Raw genomic sequence first — 20,632 nt, forward strand, 5'->3', positions numbered from 1 at the left:
TAGTAGCAAGGTACTACGAACTAGCCTATGTTCCATGGATTCTGAGAGTCCTCTGGAACATCAAATTGGATCAAGTTTGAGTTATCTTAATCTCCTGGTTTAGAGAGATTCTGCTAGTGTCTAAGGGTCAGTACTGGATACTGCCTCACACAATTCGGTTAAGTGCACGGTTACATAGTTACATAGGCTGAAAAAAGACATGCGTCCATCAAGTTCAGCCTTTCCTATATCTGTTAATTTGTTGCTGTTGATCCAAAAGAAGGCAAAAAAAACCACCGGTTTCGCTCTTTTCAATTTTGCACTAACCAGGGAAAAAAATTCCTTCTTGACCCCAAAATGGCAGTCAGATTCCTCCTTGGATCAATAAGCTGTTTCCCCATAATTAAAGATTATATCCCTGAATATTATGTTTTTCCAGATATCCATCCAGTTGCAGTTTAAACGTCTCTACAGACTCCGATAAAACTACATCTGCAGGCAGAGAATTCAACATCCTTATTGTCCTTACTGTAAAAAACCCTTTCCTCTGCTTTAGTCTAAATCTCCTTTCTTCCAATCTGAACGCATGTCCACGTGTCCTATGCATAGTCCACACATTTCCACACAATGGTTTGTATTGGCCCCCGAATATATTTATATAATGTTATCATATCCCCTCTGAGGTGCCGTTTTTCTAAACTAAACAGATTTAAATTAGTTAACCTTTCTTCATAACTATAGTGCTCCATTCCTTTTAATAATGTTGTAGCCCGCCTCTGCACCCTTTCTAGTGCTATGATATCCTTCTTTAGAATAGTTGCCCAAAATTGCACAGCGTATTTAAGGTGCGGCCTTACCATTGATTTATACAGAGGCAAAATTATATCTTTATCCCGCGACTTGATGCCCCTTTTTATACACGACAATACCTTACTGGCCTTAGCAACCGCAGACTGACATTGCACATTGTTGCCTAGTTTGTTGTCTATAACAATTCCCATATCCTTCTCATTTGTCGTTACCCCTAATTCACTACCGTTTAGGGTGTAGGTTGCTTGTGCATTCCCTACCCCGAAGTGCATAACTTTACATTTATCTACATTGAATTTCATCTGCCATTTGTGTGCCCAGTCCCCCACTCTATCTAGGTCCCTCTGCAGCACTGTAATATCCTGCTCGCACTGTATTACTTTACCTAGTTTAGTGTCATCTGCAAACACAGAAACATAACTTTCAACGCCTATTGCCAGGTCATTTATAAATATGTTGAATAAAATTGGTCCCAGAACAGAACCCTGAGGGACACCACTTACCACTTTTGACCAGCTTGAAAATTTACCATTTATAACAACTCTCTGTTCTCTATCTCTAAGCCAATGTTCTACCCAAGAAAAATAATTTGCCAAACGGGAAATATTAGTCATAATTATACTGCTCAGGTCAAGAAAAATATCTATTTCAAAGATTAATGCTCAGATATGGAAGCAGTTCAGATGATGATGCAACAGGAATATCCTTACTCCTCTGTTGGTATCTGTATCAAGTATTTGAAATTTCTACAGCTGGGATTTTTTAAGGGCCTCAAACCAGCTACGATAAGGTGGACATTGCTCCGGTTAGTGCATTTGTATCCAAGAATTTAGCTTCAATGCTCCTTTTCTGCATCCCATTCCAAGCAAGGACTTTAATCTGGTCTTTAATCAGTTGTGTATTCTGAGTTTGGAACCCCTGGAGTCCATTGGCTTGGATGTCCATTAAAGCTATTTTGGTAGCCATCACATAGGCCAAGAGAGTAGGCAAACTACAGCTCTTGTCGTCAAGGACCGATATGTGGTTTTTCATAAGGACAAAATTGTTCTCACCAACTTGCTATTTTTTCCAAGCGCAAAGTTGCATCTTTTACCACATGTTTGTAGACAGATGTGGTTCACAGACCTTTAGGAAATCAGAACACCGTTTCATAAATTATCTGGGTACAAAGACGGGTGAAAAATAAATTTTACTAAATAAATAAATTAAGACATTTTGCTTTTTGTTCTTTTCTTTTCGATGTATCACTGCAACAGTGTGCTTATTTTCTGATTTATGGTTTACCTGTAATTTATCTTTTTATGATCTATTATTTTCTATAACAGTCACATACATTGTATGTATATAACTACAAGCATACTACACCCAGGTTCTGTGTATAATAACATTATATTTTATAGCTACATTCCAATGTAGAGATAAAATGTAAAGACAAAACATCATCATTCTTTTCTTGTTACAATATTTTAAAAGTGCTGCTAAGCATTTAGTCAGTCATATAAAAATCATAGTTAAGTTACAATTAATGGAGAACTGGATGAATAAATCAAAAACTTGAAATGTTAACGCAAAAACTTCTGCAGTCACTCATGGATCACGTATGTAATCATTCTTTAAAATACATAGCAAATACATTGCAGCCCTAGTAAAATCTCTTTGCGGCAAATCCATTTATTGCCGTCTGTAGCTAATACCTCTAATTAGGAATGCAAGGCAGATTAATTTCCATTCTCAACATTAAATTTTGTAATAAAACTGGATTTAATTTTGAGCTGTTCCTGCTTGTTCTGATCCACTGGATTGGCACATTCAGAGCTTATTAAATATATGTGTCAGCAAACATATTTCTCACAGAGGAGTTTACTCACTTAACTGGGAATTAGATGGTAAGTAGAACATATTAACTCACCAAGTTCCCTCCGTAATATAAAGGACCTTCTCTGAGTTTCCTCAGCAAGAAAGGTTGAGTTAGCACTATATAATGCACAGATAAATCAGAGGGACGTCTTGCAGTAGACGCAGACTGGGGTTAGCCCGAGGGCGGGTGCAAGGATTTTTGCCACCTAAGGTAAAACCCCATTTTGCCACCCCCGTGTTGATTTCATCCTTTGTGCGATCCTTCACTCTCCTACATCTTCCCCCATGTAGTTCAGTTATAGATCAAATAAACACTACATGGGAACACAGCATTGCATATATAGATCTACTGAATAAGACATTCAAACCCTATATTTTCAGGTATAGATTAAATAACACATGGAACCTAAGCATTGCAGGTATAGAGCAACTGAATAACACACAAACTCAGCCTTGCAGGTATAGACCAACTCAGCACCGAAGGTATTGATCAAATAAACAATGGGGCCCGAGTCTGCTGCTGACCAAATAAGAACCACATGGAAACAGATTAAGTGAGTAACACATGCAAACCCTGCTTTATGGTATAGATCAAATTAGAACCACCAAGATCAACGGATTATCACATGCAAACCCCACAGCTATATATTGTGTGTGTGTATATATATATAATTATTACCACTTAGCGAAAATCGGGAGACTAAATGAGTCCCTTCTGTACATCTAGCAATACTGCCCCCTGGTGGTACTTGTTCATAATTTAAAACTACACAAGGTCCCTATTTATTCAGTTGTCACATTGATTTCAGATTACATACCTATTATTATTTTTTATTATTTGAAATAGCACTGTCATATTCTGCAGCGCTGTACAATGGGTGCCAAGTCTTTTAATTTTTTCCAGTAGTGATCTTGCTATTTGGTTACTTATTTGGGTTGTATTATTATTAATTATTATTATTATATATGAATAAGTGGAAATTGAGTTATATATTTTGGGGTTGGGTAGAGGATTGTGAAGGTAGCATGTAGGGAGATTTGGGAGGGAAGTCTATGCCAGTTCATGGCATAACCAATCAATGCAGATACATAATTAGCTCGAAAAGCAATGGGGTGCTTTGAATTATTGGTTTATTTATTTTTGTTTTCTGTTTCATATAGAGCTGCATTTATCCTGAGTACTTGTTGATCTTTCTGTGTGAGAAGTAAAGCTTGTGCTCAGACCTCGTATTAGATACTATGTTAGATAATGACTTCCTCAACCAAGAAAGCTGAGTGTAAACTTTTAATGAGAGTGTATGTATAATTAATACAAATGACGATCAATAGAGAGGATTCACAGTATATTCTTTTACCTGGCAACCTTCTTGCATTTGTCTGGGGGCAAAAGAGAAATACGACAAGGACGACGATCAGAATGAATGCAAAACCGTTTGAAAAATATAGCCTTTAACCACGTGTGCAATAAAACTATGAAACGCACCCTTCCCCAGTTCTTGCAGACCCTGCCTTAATAACGAGTTCTCTCTATTGGTTTTCACAAATTGGATGAATGGTAATGTCCCTCGCGCGTCTCCGTACATATTCGGGACGCCGCGATGCATTCAGGGAGTGGTAGTTCTTTTCAGTGTAAGTCAGTCTCCTTGCAATGGCTGCCTAGTAGGTAATATATATATGATACACCTTTTTCGTACATTGTGAGAACGAAGCACTGGCTTTAAGTGAGGCTTTGTGACGCGGTTTGGTATAAATGTATGCACGTTTATGTAGTTTTATGCACACACGGTTTACGGCATGTCACGAAGAAATGGGAGCTCATATTGCCGAGTGCCTATATGGTGCACAGACCTGTCAGGCTTACTTGTAAGCTCATACAGCTGGCACTATGTACTGGAAATACAAGCTGAGAGGATATGCTTTTTTTTATCGTTTGTATCCTATACTGCTTATTGCATGTTGTGACATACTGTAAGATAATCAGTTTCTCTCACTTTCAGCGTGATACAGGAGATCAGGAGCATTCAACAAGAGATAGTGTTCTCAAATAACAGGTTTTACTTGTCCGGTGGACCCTGTACTTCTATAATCTCTCCATCTAACTTTGCCTGCATTAATTGTTGCTCTTCACTGTTACATGCTGAGTAAGCAAAATTGTGCAAAGTTTGATATTCCAAATTGGCCAAAATAATATATTACAGTAACGCAAATGCAACTAGAATGTTTGTTATGTGGGTACGAGCGCGCTTGATAATAATTTTTTGTGTCTTGTCGTTACAGATTGCATCTGAAATAGATTTCGATAAAGTGACACTGTAGTCAATGCATTCAGATTGGAGCTGTGCGGATCTGGATGGCGTATGACCTGTGAGGCTGGTGATTCCCGCCTCAAGATAGAGTGACGTCTACATGATATGATCTTGTCCGTGTCCATTGAAGGCAAACATCATGATTGCTAGTACAGGCTCCAGCGGGCTTTGTGAGTTGCATGCATAACAACAAGTAAAATGTATTAATAATGTTCAAATTTGCCATTCTTTATACATGTGTCTGAAAAGATGAAATCATAATGGTTAATTATAAATATTACTTCTAGTGTTTCTATATTCAGTGCACGTGATAAGTCTTAACATCCTGAGACGGGCCATGGCTAAATATTGGGCGTGAAATTATAAATAAGAATATGAGGACAATTGATTAAACTTTGTAGAGATCTCGTCCTTTCTAGAGCAGATTTAGCATGTTGGAGGTATGTTCTGATAATGCGTGTTTATGGGGGGTATTTACTAAACTAGGAAAGGGCAGGTGACTTCGGAAGTGTGCAATTTGACAAACACCGGTGAGCTTCTCCTGTATGAATGTCCTTGCTGACCCTTCGTCATGCATGAATGAATGATGCAGGAAGATATTATGAAAGCAATCTCACCAATGCAGCTATGGATTCTCAAGAGCCAACTCAGGCTTTCTTGCAAGAGGAGTTCCCCGTAGGTTGGTTCTTTATAGTGTATGGTGAAAAAGGTGAGTTGGTTTAGTGAAAACACCTCAAGGTTTCAAATAACCTTTCCATCTTTGATCCTGCATAGATACATGTACAAAGTATTTAAAGCTTGATGTCTTAATAGAGGAATGGAAGCATATAAAAAAAATGAGATAAAACCAGATGTGACCTATTATACTTGCCCTGGAGAACAGCAACATGTTGGTGTCATGCAAGGAATCCAGTTAGCCAGTGGACTTTTTATGTGTTGTGTAAACACTTTACTATGTTTTCAACCGTAAACGTACAGTCTTGTTCCTTTCATTGATTATGTTATAGTAGTCTTTCAGGATCAATGCTTGGATACCCTGATATATAATGCGTAATAAGCTATAATTATAATTTATAAGGGAACTAGGGCTGCAACTAACGATTATTTTCATAATCGATTAGTTGGCCGATTATTTTTTCGATTAATCGGATAAAAAAATAAATGTAAATGTTATGTTTATTTAAAATAACTGGATGTTAAAAACAAACAGCAGAATAAAAAAAAATGCATTTCTTGTTTTTATTTCCCAACCTGCCCCCCCAGTTATGCTCACTTGAGCCCAGGCTTGCCACACTCCCTCCCAGATATGCCACTGTGCCCTCTGGATATGCCTTATACCCCCTATATGACTTAACCCCCCCCCCCCCGATATGCCCATCTTCTCCCCAGATATGCCACTGTGTCCTCTGGATATGCTTTATACCCCAAGAACTCTTGTCACCAGAACTCTGCCCCCCCAGATATGCCTTATATCCCGTAAACTGGATAATGTCTAAATCCTGTTCTGATATCACATAGAAGTGGTGCTGTTATCATCATGGCACCATCTATTAGTGATTACATATTTTGAATATTACAACAAGCCTGACAATTTCAGGGTTTTTTTTTTTTATTATTTTATAGACAGATAACAATAAATACATAAATAAAAGCAGAAAATATGCTATTGAGTCTTAGGAGCAGTGTTTACATCACCGTCACGGTAAACACAGCAGTTGCTATTTGACATCACAAGCATTAGAACCCTCAGGGTAGGGATCAGAGAGATGCGTGTAGACATCTTCCTTGTAGTGTAGAGGTGACAGTATCGAGAGGAGTGAATTGCAGCCATGTCCATTCGGGCACTGTGCAGTATTTGTCGCGTCACTTTTAATAACACCTGCAATGTGACAGCCCTTCGCTGCGGACACCTTTTCCATCAGGAGTGCGTGCAGCAATGGTTTTACGCGGCTGCAAGACAAACTTGTCCTCAGTGCCGAACCGTGGTTGGCAGCAGCCAAGATATAGTCCAGAAATTATTTTTTGAACTAGTTGAAGAGGATCCAGAAGAGCTGAGGAATGAAGCGGACAGAGTGTATGCCCGCCTTCTCTCAAAAGAGAGGGAGCTGACCGGATGGTTCAAAGCGGCATGCTCACTATATGAGGAGGTGAATGAGAAAAAAGCCGAGTTACAAGCTTTAGAGAAGAATTTTAGAGACATGACAAACTCATACTCGGGGCTGGAAGAACAACTAAGGCTTCTGTATGAGGAGCAAGCAGAAACCAAAGCCGTCATGGAGAGAACCATCGGTCCTGCGATATTTGAGAGACCAGCTCCCACGGGATATCAGCGGCCGAAGCTCCGTCGCCCTGGTGAATTCCTGCAGAAAACCTTTAGTTTCCCTGCAGAGTCTGTGGAAGCCACCGGTCCTCCTGTATTTGGGATGTCATCTCCAATTGGAGTCCAGAGGCCCAAGCTTCGCCCTCCTCATCACATGGGACGAGCTCTTGCTTGATTTAAACGTCCTCCATAAAACAACTCAACCACTTCTAAATGTTAGGTGGTTTGAACCCTTGTAGTTCATAATAAATTAACTTGTTAGGATCTTATAATTTGTTGTGTTTTTAATTTTGTATTTCTCTGGTCCAAAGCAAATCAAAACTGCTTGGTATAGACATAGCTATATTTAGCATTTTTCTAAATTATGATATATATATGTATAATATTAAGTGAACATATGATGGAGGAACGTCACCTTAGAAAGGAGAAGGGAGATACTCAACTACAGAAAATGAAACCATGATTGGTTGGAGGGAAAAATGTAAAATGTCTTAAATTTTTGGGATGACTCCTAGATGCAAACCAAATTTATCAAGCCGTGCATATATCATATACAGACGCACTCATTTATATCACTCAACTTACGCATGTCATGGGATCTCCTGACTGCGTGTTCAAATGAATAGCATGATTTTTCTATGTCATATAGTTCTTTTCACCTATTCTTTCTATGTAAAGGCTTGGATGAGGAAAGATACTTTCAGGAGTAATATTTAATATGACAGTTCTGACAGCTTTGGCCACATAATGTAGACGAATATCTTCAAAATAAATTACAATGATTACAAAACAAGAAGCATGAGTTACAATTTTAGTAAATCAGTTCAGAGAGGCTGAAATATGGTATGAAAAGGAATTTACATGACGCTTCAATCACTTAATATATTATTTGTTACACTATTTTAAATACTGTTCTCTAGTGCAATTTTTGATATAAAATTAAAATCTATTTCATGGCGGCTCTTTATTCATAAAGACAATCTGTTTAAAAAGCTGTGGTTAGTATATTTGATATTTTTTGTTTGTTTATCACATTAAGGCTAGGTTTCCACTTGGGTTTTTGTCCTGCGTTTTTTTTCTTGATAAATGGATAAATGGCAAGTGTCTGCCCCCTCCTGATGTCATTTCCTTGGTAGAGTTCTACTTAAACGCCCCGGCGGACCCTTTTGTCTCTTTCCTGTGGTTTGTAAGGCATGCTTTATTCCGAATGTCTGCTCCTCTAGGAAGATTGGCCCCAAATGATGGTGCAAATTGTTTGCTGTGGCTTTTGGCAGGCAGGATCCAGTCGGGTATGTTTGTTTGTAATGGCATGTTTGTTCCAAATGGTGTTAAATTCAATATGAACTTTGTTTTGTGTCAAACTGTTTGTTTCCAACCTATTTCTCGTAGGACACACAGATACTGGGTCCATCCTCTGCATTGTAACTGTGGAAAAAAACACCATAAAAAACGCCAAGGTAAAACCCACATGGCTTTTTCATGGCGTTTTTTCTCTCCCATAGACTTCTATCGGAGAAAAACGCCAAGATTTCCTTGCAAAAAACGCCAGAGTGTCAACATGCTGCGATTTTGAAAAACTGCCACAGAGCCCAAAAAAGCAGAAAAACGCCAAACTGAAAAACGCCAAACAGAAAAACGCCAAGTGGATATGGCATTGTGCGATTTCCTATTGAAGAACAGCTAACATCTGGCTGCAGCGTTTTTTCACAAAAAAAACGCCGTGTGGCTGAATTGGCGTTTTTTATGGGCGTTTTTAGCAAAAAAGTGGAAACCTAGCCTTATAGTGGTATCTTTCTTGAGCTAAGAACTTGTTGGACAAAAAAAGGTGGTGCAACCTAGGACTTTTTAGCAGTTCTTGTTGGATGAATTAGGGAACCACTTCTTGTTACCATAAAAGATGGGCATCAGTGCAGCAAACAATGTCTGCTTCACTGACCTGTGACAAAATAGCATGATGCTATGATTTTATATATTATTGTTTAGTTTCCCAGGGAGAAAGCATCTAAAGAAATCTAGGAGAACACATTTCCAACATGGAATTTACCATGATCATTGGTTTTTTTCATCAGCAGTAAATTCTATATAAGTTTATTTGGTCGCTGTCAGGCTAAATAAGATAAATAAAATTTACATTACTTTGCATGTCTATTTCAAAGGGAAAACCTTAATGGTAAACCCAGAATGAATATATTCTATACCTGTATTGGCAGAATTGTTGTGTTGTGTGCTTGATCTGCCCTGGGTGGTGTTATTTTCCAGTAATTAAGCGGTATTCTATTTAGTCATTTATATTTTCAAGGGCCCCCTTATTCTGGATAGCCTGGTCATCATTGCAGATGGATAATTGCAGTGAGAATTTAAAGTGGATCAGTCACTTTGTGTCCCCATCTTGGACGGCTGCTAAGGTAAATAAATCACCAGCTGGCTCAGCAAGGGGGATGTTAACAAGACCCCTGCGCACATGCATAGAAATGGCGCCCATTAATTTGACATTGAGGTGTGCCTTTAACTGTGTGATAATACAAATTCACCGTCCACTTTTCATTTGTAACACCTCACTGAAGAGTTTACACAACATGAGTTGTGGTGGGGTAAAAGTGATGAAAAACCTCTCCACTGAAAAAGGGGTCGCAGAGGCTTTATCCGACACAAATCTGCAACCACCAGAGAAGCCAGAGGCTTGCTCTTCCCAGAAATCTTGTGGTGCTTCCACCAGTGAAAGTGATTCTGGGTAGGCGCGTGCAAGTTAGGTTAATAACGATTACCTTTTTGCCGCTATATCCACTTTATACATGGACCTCTTGAAGCAAATGTACACTGCACTAGACAGCCTTTCAACAGCGCTCAGGACAGAGGTGCAGAAGGCAGAACACCACTCATGGACAACTAATTTGTTCCTAATGGGATGAGGTTGGATTAAAACCAACAGATTTAATTTACTTTGATTCCAGAGAATAGAGCAATCTATAGTGCAATCAATTTTGAATGGACGCCAATACATTTACTGCACTTCTGCACATTTTGTTAAAGGGATACTAGTGCTTGAGTAGGCATTAGATAGGCAGTAGTGATGCTGTTGAAATCAGTGGAAGTAGTATCAGCCATATGCATGTGTGTTAGGTGAGCTTTCTGATTGGCTGCCACAACCCCGGAAAACCAACAAACTTTTATGGCGTTATCTGGAATGATCCATTTTATCATATGTGTGTGTGTGTGTGTGTGTGTGTGTGTATATATATATATATATATATGTATATATGTTGTCAAAAAATAGAGTATTGCAGAGTATGCGGTGATACCTTTTTTATTGGACTAACATAATATTAAAAAGACAAGCTTTCGAGAGTTATCCTCCCTTCATCAGGTCTGAAGCAATACTAATCAACATGATAGAGGTTACAACTTAAAACAAGTGATGGTATAAGGGGGGGGGTTGAGTGGGGTGTCGTAAATAATAGGTCTGGAGGTGAGAAATGCAGAGAGGTGGAGAGATAACCCAGGGACAGAACAAATAAACTTAGGGAACCAATAACCACAGTAAAACATCAAAGATAACAGCAATTAGACATTGGATGACTAGATGAAGTTCATATAAAGTTCTGGTAGTGTGTAAGGAAACCAGAATCCACATTAAGTCCCTCTTTTATGGTGTTAAAATGTGTAATCATTTTCATCTCAAATGTTTTTCTTTCCTGAGAGTCTCTGAAATTTCCTTTGAGTACTTTAATTTTTAGGTTTTGGATGGAGTGATTGTTCTGTGTGAAATGATGTCCTACCGGGGTGCAATATTTTTCTTCCTCATGGTTTTTGATGGAGCTTCGGTGCAGACATCGTGTCTACTGGACTAATACGGCTTCACCCTTTTACATATGTATATATGTATGTGTATATATATATATATATATATATATATATATATAAATATGAAAATTGGGTATGTGTGTTAACTGGAGATCTTCTAGATTATCCTGCTTAACTTTTTTGCATGTTAAGATTTCTGTTTTCTTTTTTCAGATAAAGCTCCATTATCCAAAGGTCTCTTGTTCATCCCAAGTGCCCTTTCAATTTTGTTGGCATTCCTTTTTCAACAGCAACAAGCATTATTCATATATAACTGGCAAGCAATAAAAGAGGATTTTCATGTAAGTTTTTTGGTTTTTTTTTGGACTTCACATTCATTCATTTATATGATGAAGTATGGTGGTAGACATTGTAATTGTGAAGCATAATAATAATTGATTTTAGATTATTACTCAAACTTAAAGATCAAATATGACTCACAAATAAGTCACAGAAAATATAGACTTTTCTTGTGTGTTATATCTGTGTAAATAGGATACCTGTGTGTATGCTTAGCTAGTGTTTGTTGAAGCAGTGTGTTTGGAAATGTACCTGAAGTTTTCCATGAGTGCCCTTGCTTTCTGGTTCCATCCATGTGCACAGGCAGCTGTTTCTTCTATCTTCCTCTCACAGCTGGACCATGGGCTAAACAGGATGGTGGCATCCTCCGATGATGTCAGAAGCCCCTTGTGTGAAACTATTACTTATAATAAGGCCACTATGATGTTCAAGATGTTCTAACTGGAATGCAGACAGAATCTTTTGTATTTTCGTGTAAGACATAACTATCGAGGAGACGAGGAACTTATTCCACCTTGATTGACAATTTAAATAATGATTTCCCTGAAATATTTAACTTAATTTTCCACAAGAATGACAATATTGGTTCCAAGAATGTTTAGTTTATAGGTTATAACTTCAGGGGTTTCCATAACAGTTCTCTGGCTTGGATGGATTCTACATCTGACAAGCTATGCATGTGCCTGAAGTGCTCCTTACACTACAGAGCAAGGCTTCATGGAAGCTAATTACCGTAACACTTTACTCACTTTAATCACATTTTCATTCTGCCAATGTCATTATAATAATAAATACCATATATTTTCATGTTTAAAAGCATGTAGTGAATTAGAGATAATCATTACCTTATTTGTATTATCATTATGAACAAAAACTTTTTTCCGTGATTTAGCCTACTTGTATCTGTCTCCCCCCCACACACACAGACTATTGGTGTCAGATTTTGGAGGTTAAATAATGCTGTCATTTAGTAAATACAGAACCTTTTTTTATTTATTTAAGTAACGGTGTCTATCCACAACTGGACAGTTTTTGGGTTTTTTTAGGATAACCCAGCTTAAGCACTGGCAATTTAATCAAAAACTTTAGAGACTAAAGAATTTCATAAATGCTGGTCAGTTTATGGCCCTCAAATCCTAGAGATTGACACCAATGTATTTAAGTTATGTTCCTGTGGAAATTGCAAAGTCTATGATAAAGTCTCTGTTTTATATTTTAGATATGGAGGCTAATATCTGGGAGAATTATTTGCCTGGATCTGAAAGATACCTTTTGTAGCAGTTTACTTATATATAATTTTAGATCCCTGGAAAGAAGATTTGGTAGTCGAAAATTTACAGTAAGTGAACACAAATTGATGCAACCATTTTATAACAGTTTTATTGGGACACTAGTAGATTGAAAATAGTTTTGTTTTTTCCTATTGCACGTTATATTTAAGAATTTTGTTTTGTAATACATCCCTGAAATAGAAATGTTTTATGAAAGCCGTGCTTCCCATGTAGCATCCGTTTTAAAGTAGCACATTGTAAATGGTATTTCATGAACCTAGGTGGTCGGTAAGTGTAATTATGTACATTTAGAAGGTCCTCTGTTTCATTTTTCTATTTAGAACAGCAAAGCTTTTGTGTTAGATGTAGGGAACTCTTTTATGAGAGCAATTCTACGTAAGCAAATATTAATATTGCTACATTGTACTGTAATGATTTGCTTACCTCTTAGACATCCTTAAAAGATAAACTCATGTAACATTATCTAAACGTATTGTATACTGACATGTCGTGTTTCCTCCTGTACAGTCATTTTTACTGGGGGCCTGGATACTGTCAACTCTATTTGATTTCCTACTTGTTGAAGCTGTGGAGTTGGTCTGTCATATAACCCTCAGCACCCTGCCTTCAGGATTGTAAGTCACATCATCTAAACTGTTGTTTTATAGTGACCCTGTAAACTATGGTTGTTGGTATTATATATAAAAAATCAGGAAGAATATTTAATATAAATGTTGCTTGTAACTTTGCCTTATGAACTGGTTCATTGCTGGTAGGCATACTCCAGAAGGAACACACCAGTCCCCACGTGAGGTGTTTGCACCTAATGAAAATAGAAATGTACGTGTATATTTTCCACTCCAATTGTTGCTGAAATGATCAGCAGGTACAGATATTTAATACTGTTTACAGTTATGCCCTTTAATGACAACACAGAATGCTTGAGGCAAGTTTTATAGAATTTGCCTCTTATTACTTACTTGAAGGCAAGGTTTGCCCTAATATAATACAAGAACATACAGTTTGAATCCTCAAAGGTGTCCAGACTTGGTGGTGAAATTTACAAGTTGTATGTTAGGGCCAAGTTTGCATTTAAGAGGATGGGGATATCAGCCTAGCTCCATCAGGTTGCCCTGAATTTAGACTTTAACAGGAGATCCTTTAAATCCTGTAAATTGCGAGGTGGGGCCTCCATGAATGCATCCTGGTGCCATGTGTTCTCCAGGCAAGCGACGCACTGTGTGTTCTGTGACCTTTCTATCAGAACCAGCATTAACTTTTTCAGCAATTTAAGCTACAGTTGCTCGTCTGTTGGATACACTGGCCAGTCTTCTCCCCCTACGTTCATCAATGAGCCTTGGCCACCCATGACCCTGTTGCTGGTTCACCGCTTTTCCTTCCTTGGACTACTTTGGATAGGTACTGACTACTGCAGACCGGGAACACCATAGAGAGCTGCAGTTTTAGAGATGCTCTGACCCAGTCGCCTAGCCATCACAATTTGGCCATTGTCGAAGTCGTTCAGATCCTTACGCTTCTAACACATCAGCTTTGAGGACAAAATGTTATCTTCTGCCTAATGTATCCCACCAACTGGCAGATGACATGATAACAAGATTATCAGTGTTATTCACTTCACCTGCCAGTGGCCATAATGTTAGGGCTGATTGGCGTGTATATATTTAAGTCTCAAGAGAAAAACATAGTTGTCCTGAGGTGTAAACCATGATAAAGAAACCTTTTATCATGTTTTACAGTTTAAGCACACATTCTGTAGATTCAGGAGTTTGTTTGCACAGTGCCGTGGGGGTACAACCATATAACCTACTTTCTCAGCTGCTTAGGGCACCCCATTTATCTCTATCACCCTATATGAGGATGCTGACCAGTACATGCAAAACTCAGGTTAACTATTGTTCTGTATCCCTATAATGCATACATAATGAAGCAAATGTATTGCATTCCTTAGTTTACGTATAGTTGACATGCTGGCCCAATGGCCCTCCATTCTACATATGAGACTAGCTTTGCCATGGGTGTGTCTAGCCAAACACCATTTTTGCCCAGGGCCCACTAAGCAGCTGCAAGTTCGTGTCAAGTTTCTGGGTTATATCTATGGAGTTCCCAAGAATCCCAGTGAATTCTAAAAGTTAACTGTTTGCTTCATAACCATATGTGTGTGGATTGAGATGAGACTGTAGTCTTAATTTTATGCAATTAAAGTAGCTATGATTCCTTTGGTGAAAGTATTCCTGAATTGTGCTCTAGCAACATAATAAACACACTGTGCTCACAATAAGTGTAATAACAGTTGTATTATTGTCTTAGTTTCCCATTTAGTAGAGTTCAAATGTGTGTGTGTGTGTATATATATATATATACTTAAGGAAAATTGTACCTTTTACATGTGGGTGTTTTTTGTGCAATTAAAACATGTCATTGCCTTGCTATTTTCACTTTGTGTTGTGAGCATAATGCATGTATGATTGTGGATTATCTAAATGTAAGGCTTCTTCTTAAGGCAAATGTATATACAGTGTATGCACAGCCAGCCCAAGACAAAATGCCGCCTGGAGCGAAGTTTAAAATGCCGCCCCCCCCCCATTATCTACCCTTCCTCTCCCTGCGCCCCCCATTATCTACCCCCCCCCCCTGTACTTACCTTTCAGCAGTCCTGCGGTGAGTCTCCCTGTTCAGTCTCGGTGCCGGCTTGTAATGCTGAGCGCCGGAAATGACGTCATCTTCCGGCGCTCACCATTACAAGCCGGCACCGAGACCGAACTGGGAGACTCGCCGCAGAGGAGAGAGGGGCTTCAAGCGGGTACTGACAACTTGGTAAGCGAAAACCACTCGGCGCCCCTCTCTCTTCTGCTTTAAAAATGAAAAAAGTGCCGCCCCTTCAAAAGTGCCGCCCCTTCAAAAGTGCCGCCCCGAGCAGTTGCCCCACTCGGCTCCATTGTCGGGCCGGCCTTGAGTGTATGTACATCAAAAAATACATACGTGTCTGTGATGTGTTTATCTATAAATATATAGTGTGCTGAGCAAAAGTTTTAAGCAGGTGTGGAAACATGCTGTAAAGTATGAATGCTTTCAAATAGTTTTTTTTTTTTTAATCATTTAACAAAATGGGAGTAAACAGAATAATGTGAATATACATATATCTCTAATGTATATAAATGCCAGTACAGTCACTCTGATGATTTCCACAGAGCACATTTAAATTTTTCAGGACTTTGTTGTATGTACATTTAATACTTATTTTCACAATGGCATGACACAAAATAAGGAAATATCCACTGATATTTTATTGTAAGACAAACAAATGTCCAACATGTCAAAAAGGCAGATGTATTATACATGCCAACTATATCCGGATTGCACCAGAAAATGAGTGTGATTGTTCAACAGCGGCTTTCTAGCTTTGGTAAGACAAACATCCGTATGATTTTTGGGGGGCTTTTGGTTTTTTAAACACAGGTCAGGAAACTATGGGGGGGCAGCATTTTAAGAACCAAACTGCATATCTGCTTTGAGTAGTATCAGGTTTAATTCAAGACAGGAATTGACATGAATTAAATGATCACCTTGGTTCAACCAAAATGCAATCTGATCCGGGAGTGTACTCATATAAGTGAATAGTTGTAACTTTACTTGCTTGTGGAAGTCTTATGTTTTATAATATACCTGTAAGAATAAATGCAAATTATTATTATTTTTTTTTTTACATGTGTAAGAAGTTACATTTGCAGGCCTTGTTGTGCCTTCTAGGATCATGTATCATTGAGGTGAAGAAATCACTAATGGAAAGTGTACAAAGCAGCCAACCAGTTAAAAAGTCCTTATAAATGTGATGTGATTTTTGTCTTTCGCTTGGTTATATCTGACCTGGGGCACTACACGCTGCAGTTCTTCTCCAGTATAAATATATAGGTTTCTTGGTTACCAAAGATTTTTGGGTTTTTGTGTTGTGTACAATTGATGTTACAACCTGACATTGACAAGGTATACTAGATAGTAATTGCGAATTTGTGGCTTGTGAAACGCTCAAGAAAATATAAGAACTTATGCAGATATTGCACCGATCAATTGTTCATAGGACTATGCATGTTTATTACTGGTATAGACACTAAAGTAGAGTTCTGATTTCATTCACAATCACTGTTGTATGTTCTGTACTGAAGATGGCAAAAAGTGTAGATCACCAGCGCCCAACAGCCTTGGCGCCTTAGAAGGGAACGAGTCAGCATTAGTTTTGCTACATATTTCTTAGCCTCTATAAGTCTTCATTCCTAGCACCTTAAGTCCATCATTGCCAATAGTACAGAATCGCCATACGAGGGTTTGTGGTTCAGAAAGCTTTTAACCCCTTAAGGACCAGGCTGTGTTTTACCTTTTGTACCATTGGGACCGAGGCTGTTTTAACACTTTTGGGGTGTTCGTGTTTAGATGTAATTTTCTCCTCACTCATTTAGTGAACCCACACAAATTATATGTTTGTTTTTTTTCAGGACAAGAAGGGCTTTCTTCAGATACCATTGTTTTGATCATATTATCTAATTTCCCATAAATAAAATAATAAAATATGATGAAAAATGTAAAAAAAACCACAAATTTTCTGACTTTTACCTCAAAAATCTTTTACTCATCCAAAAAAAGCTAATGAAAAAACTTACTAAATATATTCTACTATTTGTCCTGAGTTTAGAAATACCCAATTTTTTTTTGCTTTTTTCTGCACTTTCAAAACCATTTTTTCCAAATCTGGTAATTCTTCCCCCCCATGTGCCATTTCGGGTATCGTTGAAGCTGGCCAACGCAATTTACCCCATCAAATCATGTATTTTTGAAAACTAGACACCCCAAGGTATTTCAAATGCTAGAATTTTAACTGTTTCCATGCACTAATTCTACCACCAGTCTTTGTCAAACTTTGTGGTAGTAATTTATTTTGTGTTTTTTATCGCTAAAATTGCTCTTCAGGTATGGATTTACAGCTCATGGTATACAACGCTTTCAAACACACCAATATGTGTTCAGCAACCTCTCCCGAGTACAGTCATACCCCCCCTGCATGGGTTTGTCGGGTTGTTTGGGAGGTAAAACACCACATTTAGGAAGTGCACATTTTTTTACTTGGAACTTTTACATCTGGTCATTCTGCCCCCATGTCCTAATAGGACCATCTTTGAAGCCGGCTAATTCAATTTACCCCATCATACCATATATTTTTGAAAACTAGACACCCCAAGGTATTTCAAATACTAGTATTTTAACCCTTTCCATGCATGAAATTCTATCACCAGCCTTTGCCACACTTTGGGGTAGTATTTTTTTTTTTGGTATTTTTTTCACACAAATTGTACTTTAGGTATAAATTTATAGCTCCAGGTATACGTCACTATCAAACAACCACATGCCACATTTTGGAAGTGCGCTTTTTTTTTCCCCGTTGATCACTTTCTAAGCTTGTTTAAGTCTCATGACGTGTCAGGCACGTCATAGGTCGTTAAGTGACCATTTTGCATGACCCGGCAATGGACGTTAAGGGGTTAAAGGGCATGCATCACAAACAGTACATGTTGCTATCTGTTTTTTTATGATTGAAATTAATTATTTCCATGTGGACAAATCTACAGGAATCCTTTCACTTTCATAAAGTTGCATTTGCTTTGAGCTGTAAACATGAATCCAAAATTCACTGTAAAAAAAACATTATATCATTTCACTGTTAATATTGCTTAAGGAGTGTATACTGCCACTTCGGACACTTTTCCTCCTTACGCTTCGCAAATAATTGCGATAGAGTATGACACTTAGAACCCTAGCCTGGAATTGCTTGGACACAATGTAATATAGAATAACATCCAGGCAGGTGCTCAGATACATTAGAAAAGTAGACACAGTTCCCCATAATAAGTAGTGTTCTTGTTCATCATGGGTAATGAGTAACAGAAGACAAACGTGGAATGGCACAAAGCACACCAGCACCTGCACCATCAACGTAACAATTATCCGTATTGATTTATTCTTTGCTTTGGGCTTGAGTCGAGATGTCCTTCCACTTAAAAGACTGTAAATGATAATGGTGTAACAGCCTATCATGATCAGCAGTGGGATCAAGAAAAAGAAAATTAGACGAGCAAAGTTCAAGATGTTGTTTTTTTTAAAGTGGACGATGTCCAACATTTTGTAACAAGTGGTAAAATTAAACTCTTTGTCTTGATCGTCAGATATAAAGAGCAAAGGGGTTGTAGTCACTAATGTCATTATCCAAATTCCGAAGCATGCAGCCATTGCTTTGGAAATGTTCTTCAACTCTTTAATTTGTTTAGGTTGCACGATTGCCATGTATCGGTCAGCACTGATAAAAGCAAGGAGCCACAGGGTAACACTGGGGTAAAAAATAGTGAGTACTCCCAGAATCCGGCAAAATATATCTCCAAAAAGCCAGTACTTTTTTACATAATAAATGATGAAGAAAGGGACAAAGAGTAAGAACATCAAATCGAGCAGTGCCACATTCATCATATACACTGTGATCGTTGTACGTTTTTTAGTAGTGCAGCTAAAAACCCACAAAGCGGTGATATTGACCAGTAGTCCAATGGGTAGTACAATGCTGTAATAAATAAGCGCAGGAAGGCTATATTCTTGCAGTTTCCAGTTAAAAGGCAAATGAGGTTCAGTTTGGTTATAAGCTACACCTTCCATGATGTCACCAATGGCAAGTGTTCTGTAGTCGATACAACCTTTTAGAAACAAAAAATATTAATTCAACTAAACAGTACAGTATTATAACTGCTAACAGCAGAAACGTAATCATCGTGTTACTATTTACTTCACCCAAAATCCCTGTCTAAGCCACCAATCTGGGGGAAAAAACCTGAACATGCATGTTTTGTTTGTAAAGGGTGGGGGCAGAGAAAAGCCCCTGAATGCTTTCCAGCTAATGCAGTCCCCTTTTGTAAAAGTACTTTTTTTTTTTTTTTTTTTTAAATTAATTGGCCAACGTGAAGTCAGCTATGCACCTATACATTACACTATCCAAATAGTTATACTGTAAAAGTAATTGAAAAGGTGTACGAAGTATGAATTCCCACTAACCTTTGTAAAATGTGCTTTGGATTTTTAAGGCATTATCGGTGCTGCATTGCGGATGTAGGAGGTAGCGATACTGCAACATGCCAAATGTTGTTTAACACAATGTTAGTCGATTAGTGGTAGAAAGACTAGCGGTAACCTAACATGTCTTCTAGCAAATGTCAAAGTAATGGGGGAACTAGAGTTACTGGCAGGTGAAGAACAGTGTGACCAAATTGGTTGGCTGATTCTCATGACTGGGAAGTAAATGGCTATGCACTTTTTGGGTGTGATAGAGTAAATAGCAAAGGCGAAGGGGCATGTCTTTATGGCAGACCTGAGTTAAGGACTAGTATTAAAGAAATAATATATGCTGGTGATAATGTGGAAGCCTTATGGTGAGAGATTTGCACAGATATCTAAGAGGGGCAGTATATTAATAATACCTACAAACCCCAAATATTAGTATGAATTGAAAAGTTCACACCTGCTGCATCCCCTGAAATGTATGCTTTGGCCTTTATAGCTATTTTAATAAAGATCAGTCACCTGGGATGTTCTGGTTTAGCACCTACAAACAGGCCAGAAATTCTGTGCGTTCTTGTCTGAAATAGTACTTTTTTTAAGGCATTTTTCACTAAGATGCCTGGCTCAACCTAGGATACCCAAAGATTGTGGCCTCTTTATGCCACAAAGGACTTGAGTTGTTCAGCCCTAGTCTACCATATGGATGGACAACCTTCAGTATACCTGTTTAACATACCATACCAAAGAAATGGCAACCATAACTTCACCTGAGTTAGCTTCTGATTTTTGTGATGTGACAGTTGAATTTTAGAAGTAAAAGTGCGTGTTTTACCAAACAGCAA

General features: G+C 38.2%; 2 protein-coding genes across 2 annotated transcripts in view; one reads left to right on the forward strand and one right to left on the reverse strand.

Moving 5' to 3' along the window:
- Window positions 1–5,091: 5,091 nt before the first annotated feature.
- LOC149299912 (ubiquitin-associated domain-containing protein 2-like) overlaps window positions 5,092–20,632 on the forward strand; it is a 71,491-nt gene continuing 55,950 nt past the window's right edge. The window contains exons 1-4 of the mRNA XM_089485950.1: window positions 5,092–5,122; window positions 11,287–11,414; window positions 12,632–12,751; window positions 13,212–13,318. Coding sequence (XP_089342076.1) covers window positions 5,092–5,122; window positions 11,287–11,414; window positions 12,632–12,751; window positions 13,212–13,318 — 386 coding nt within the window. The remainder of the gene's footprint in view (window positions 5,123–11,286; window positions 11,415–12,631; window positions 12,752–13,211; window positions 13,319–20,632) is intronic.
- Window positions 18,396–19,866, reverse strand: LOC149299913 (N-arachidonyl glycine receptor-like). The gene is made up of 2 exons (XM_089485829.1): window positions 19,788–19,866; window positions 18,396–19,432 (listed from the first exon to the last, which is right to left on the reverse strand). The coding sequence occupies exons 1-2, from the start codon at window positions 19,864–19,866 to the stop codon at window positions 18,396–18,398; spliced, it is 1,116 nt and encodes a 371-aa protein (XP_089341955.1).

The sequence above is a fragment of the Sceloporus occidentalis genome, unplaced genomic scaffold (genome assembly GCF_023333645.1).
Source record: "Sceloporus occidentalis isolate IW3139 unplaced genomic scaffold, rSceOcc1.0.p SCAF_27, whole genome shotgun sequence".
NCBI classification, from domain to species: Eukaryota; Metazoa; Chordata; class Lepidosauria; order Squamata; family Phrynosomatidae; genus Sceloporus; species Sceloporus occidentalis.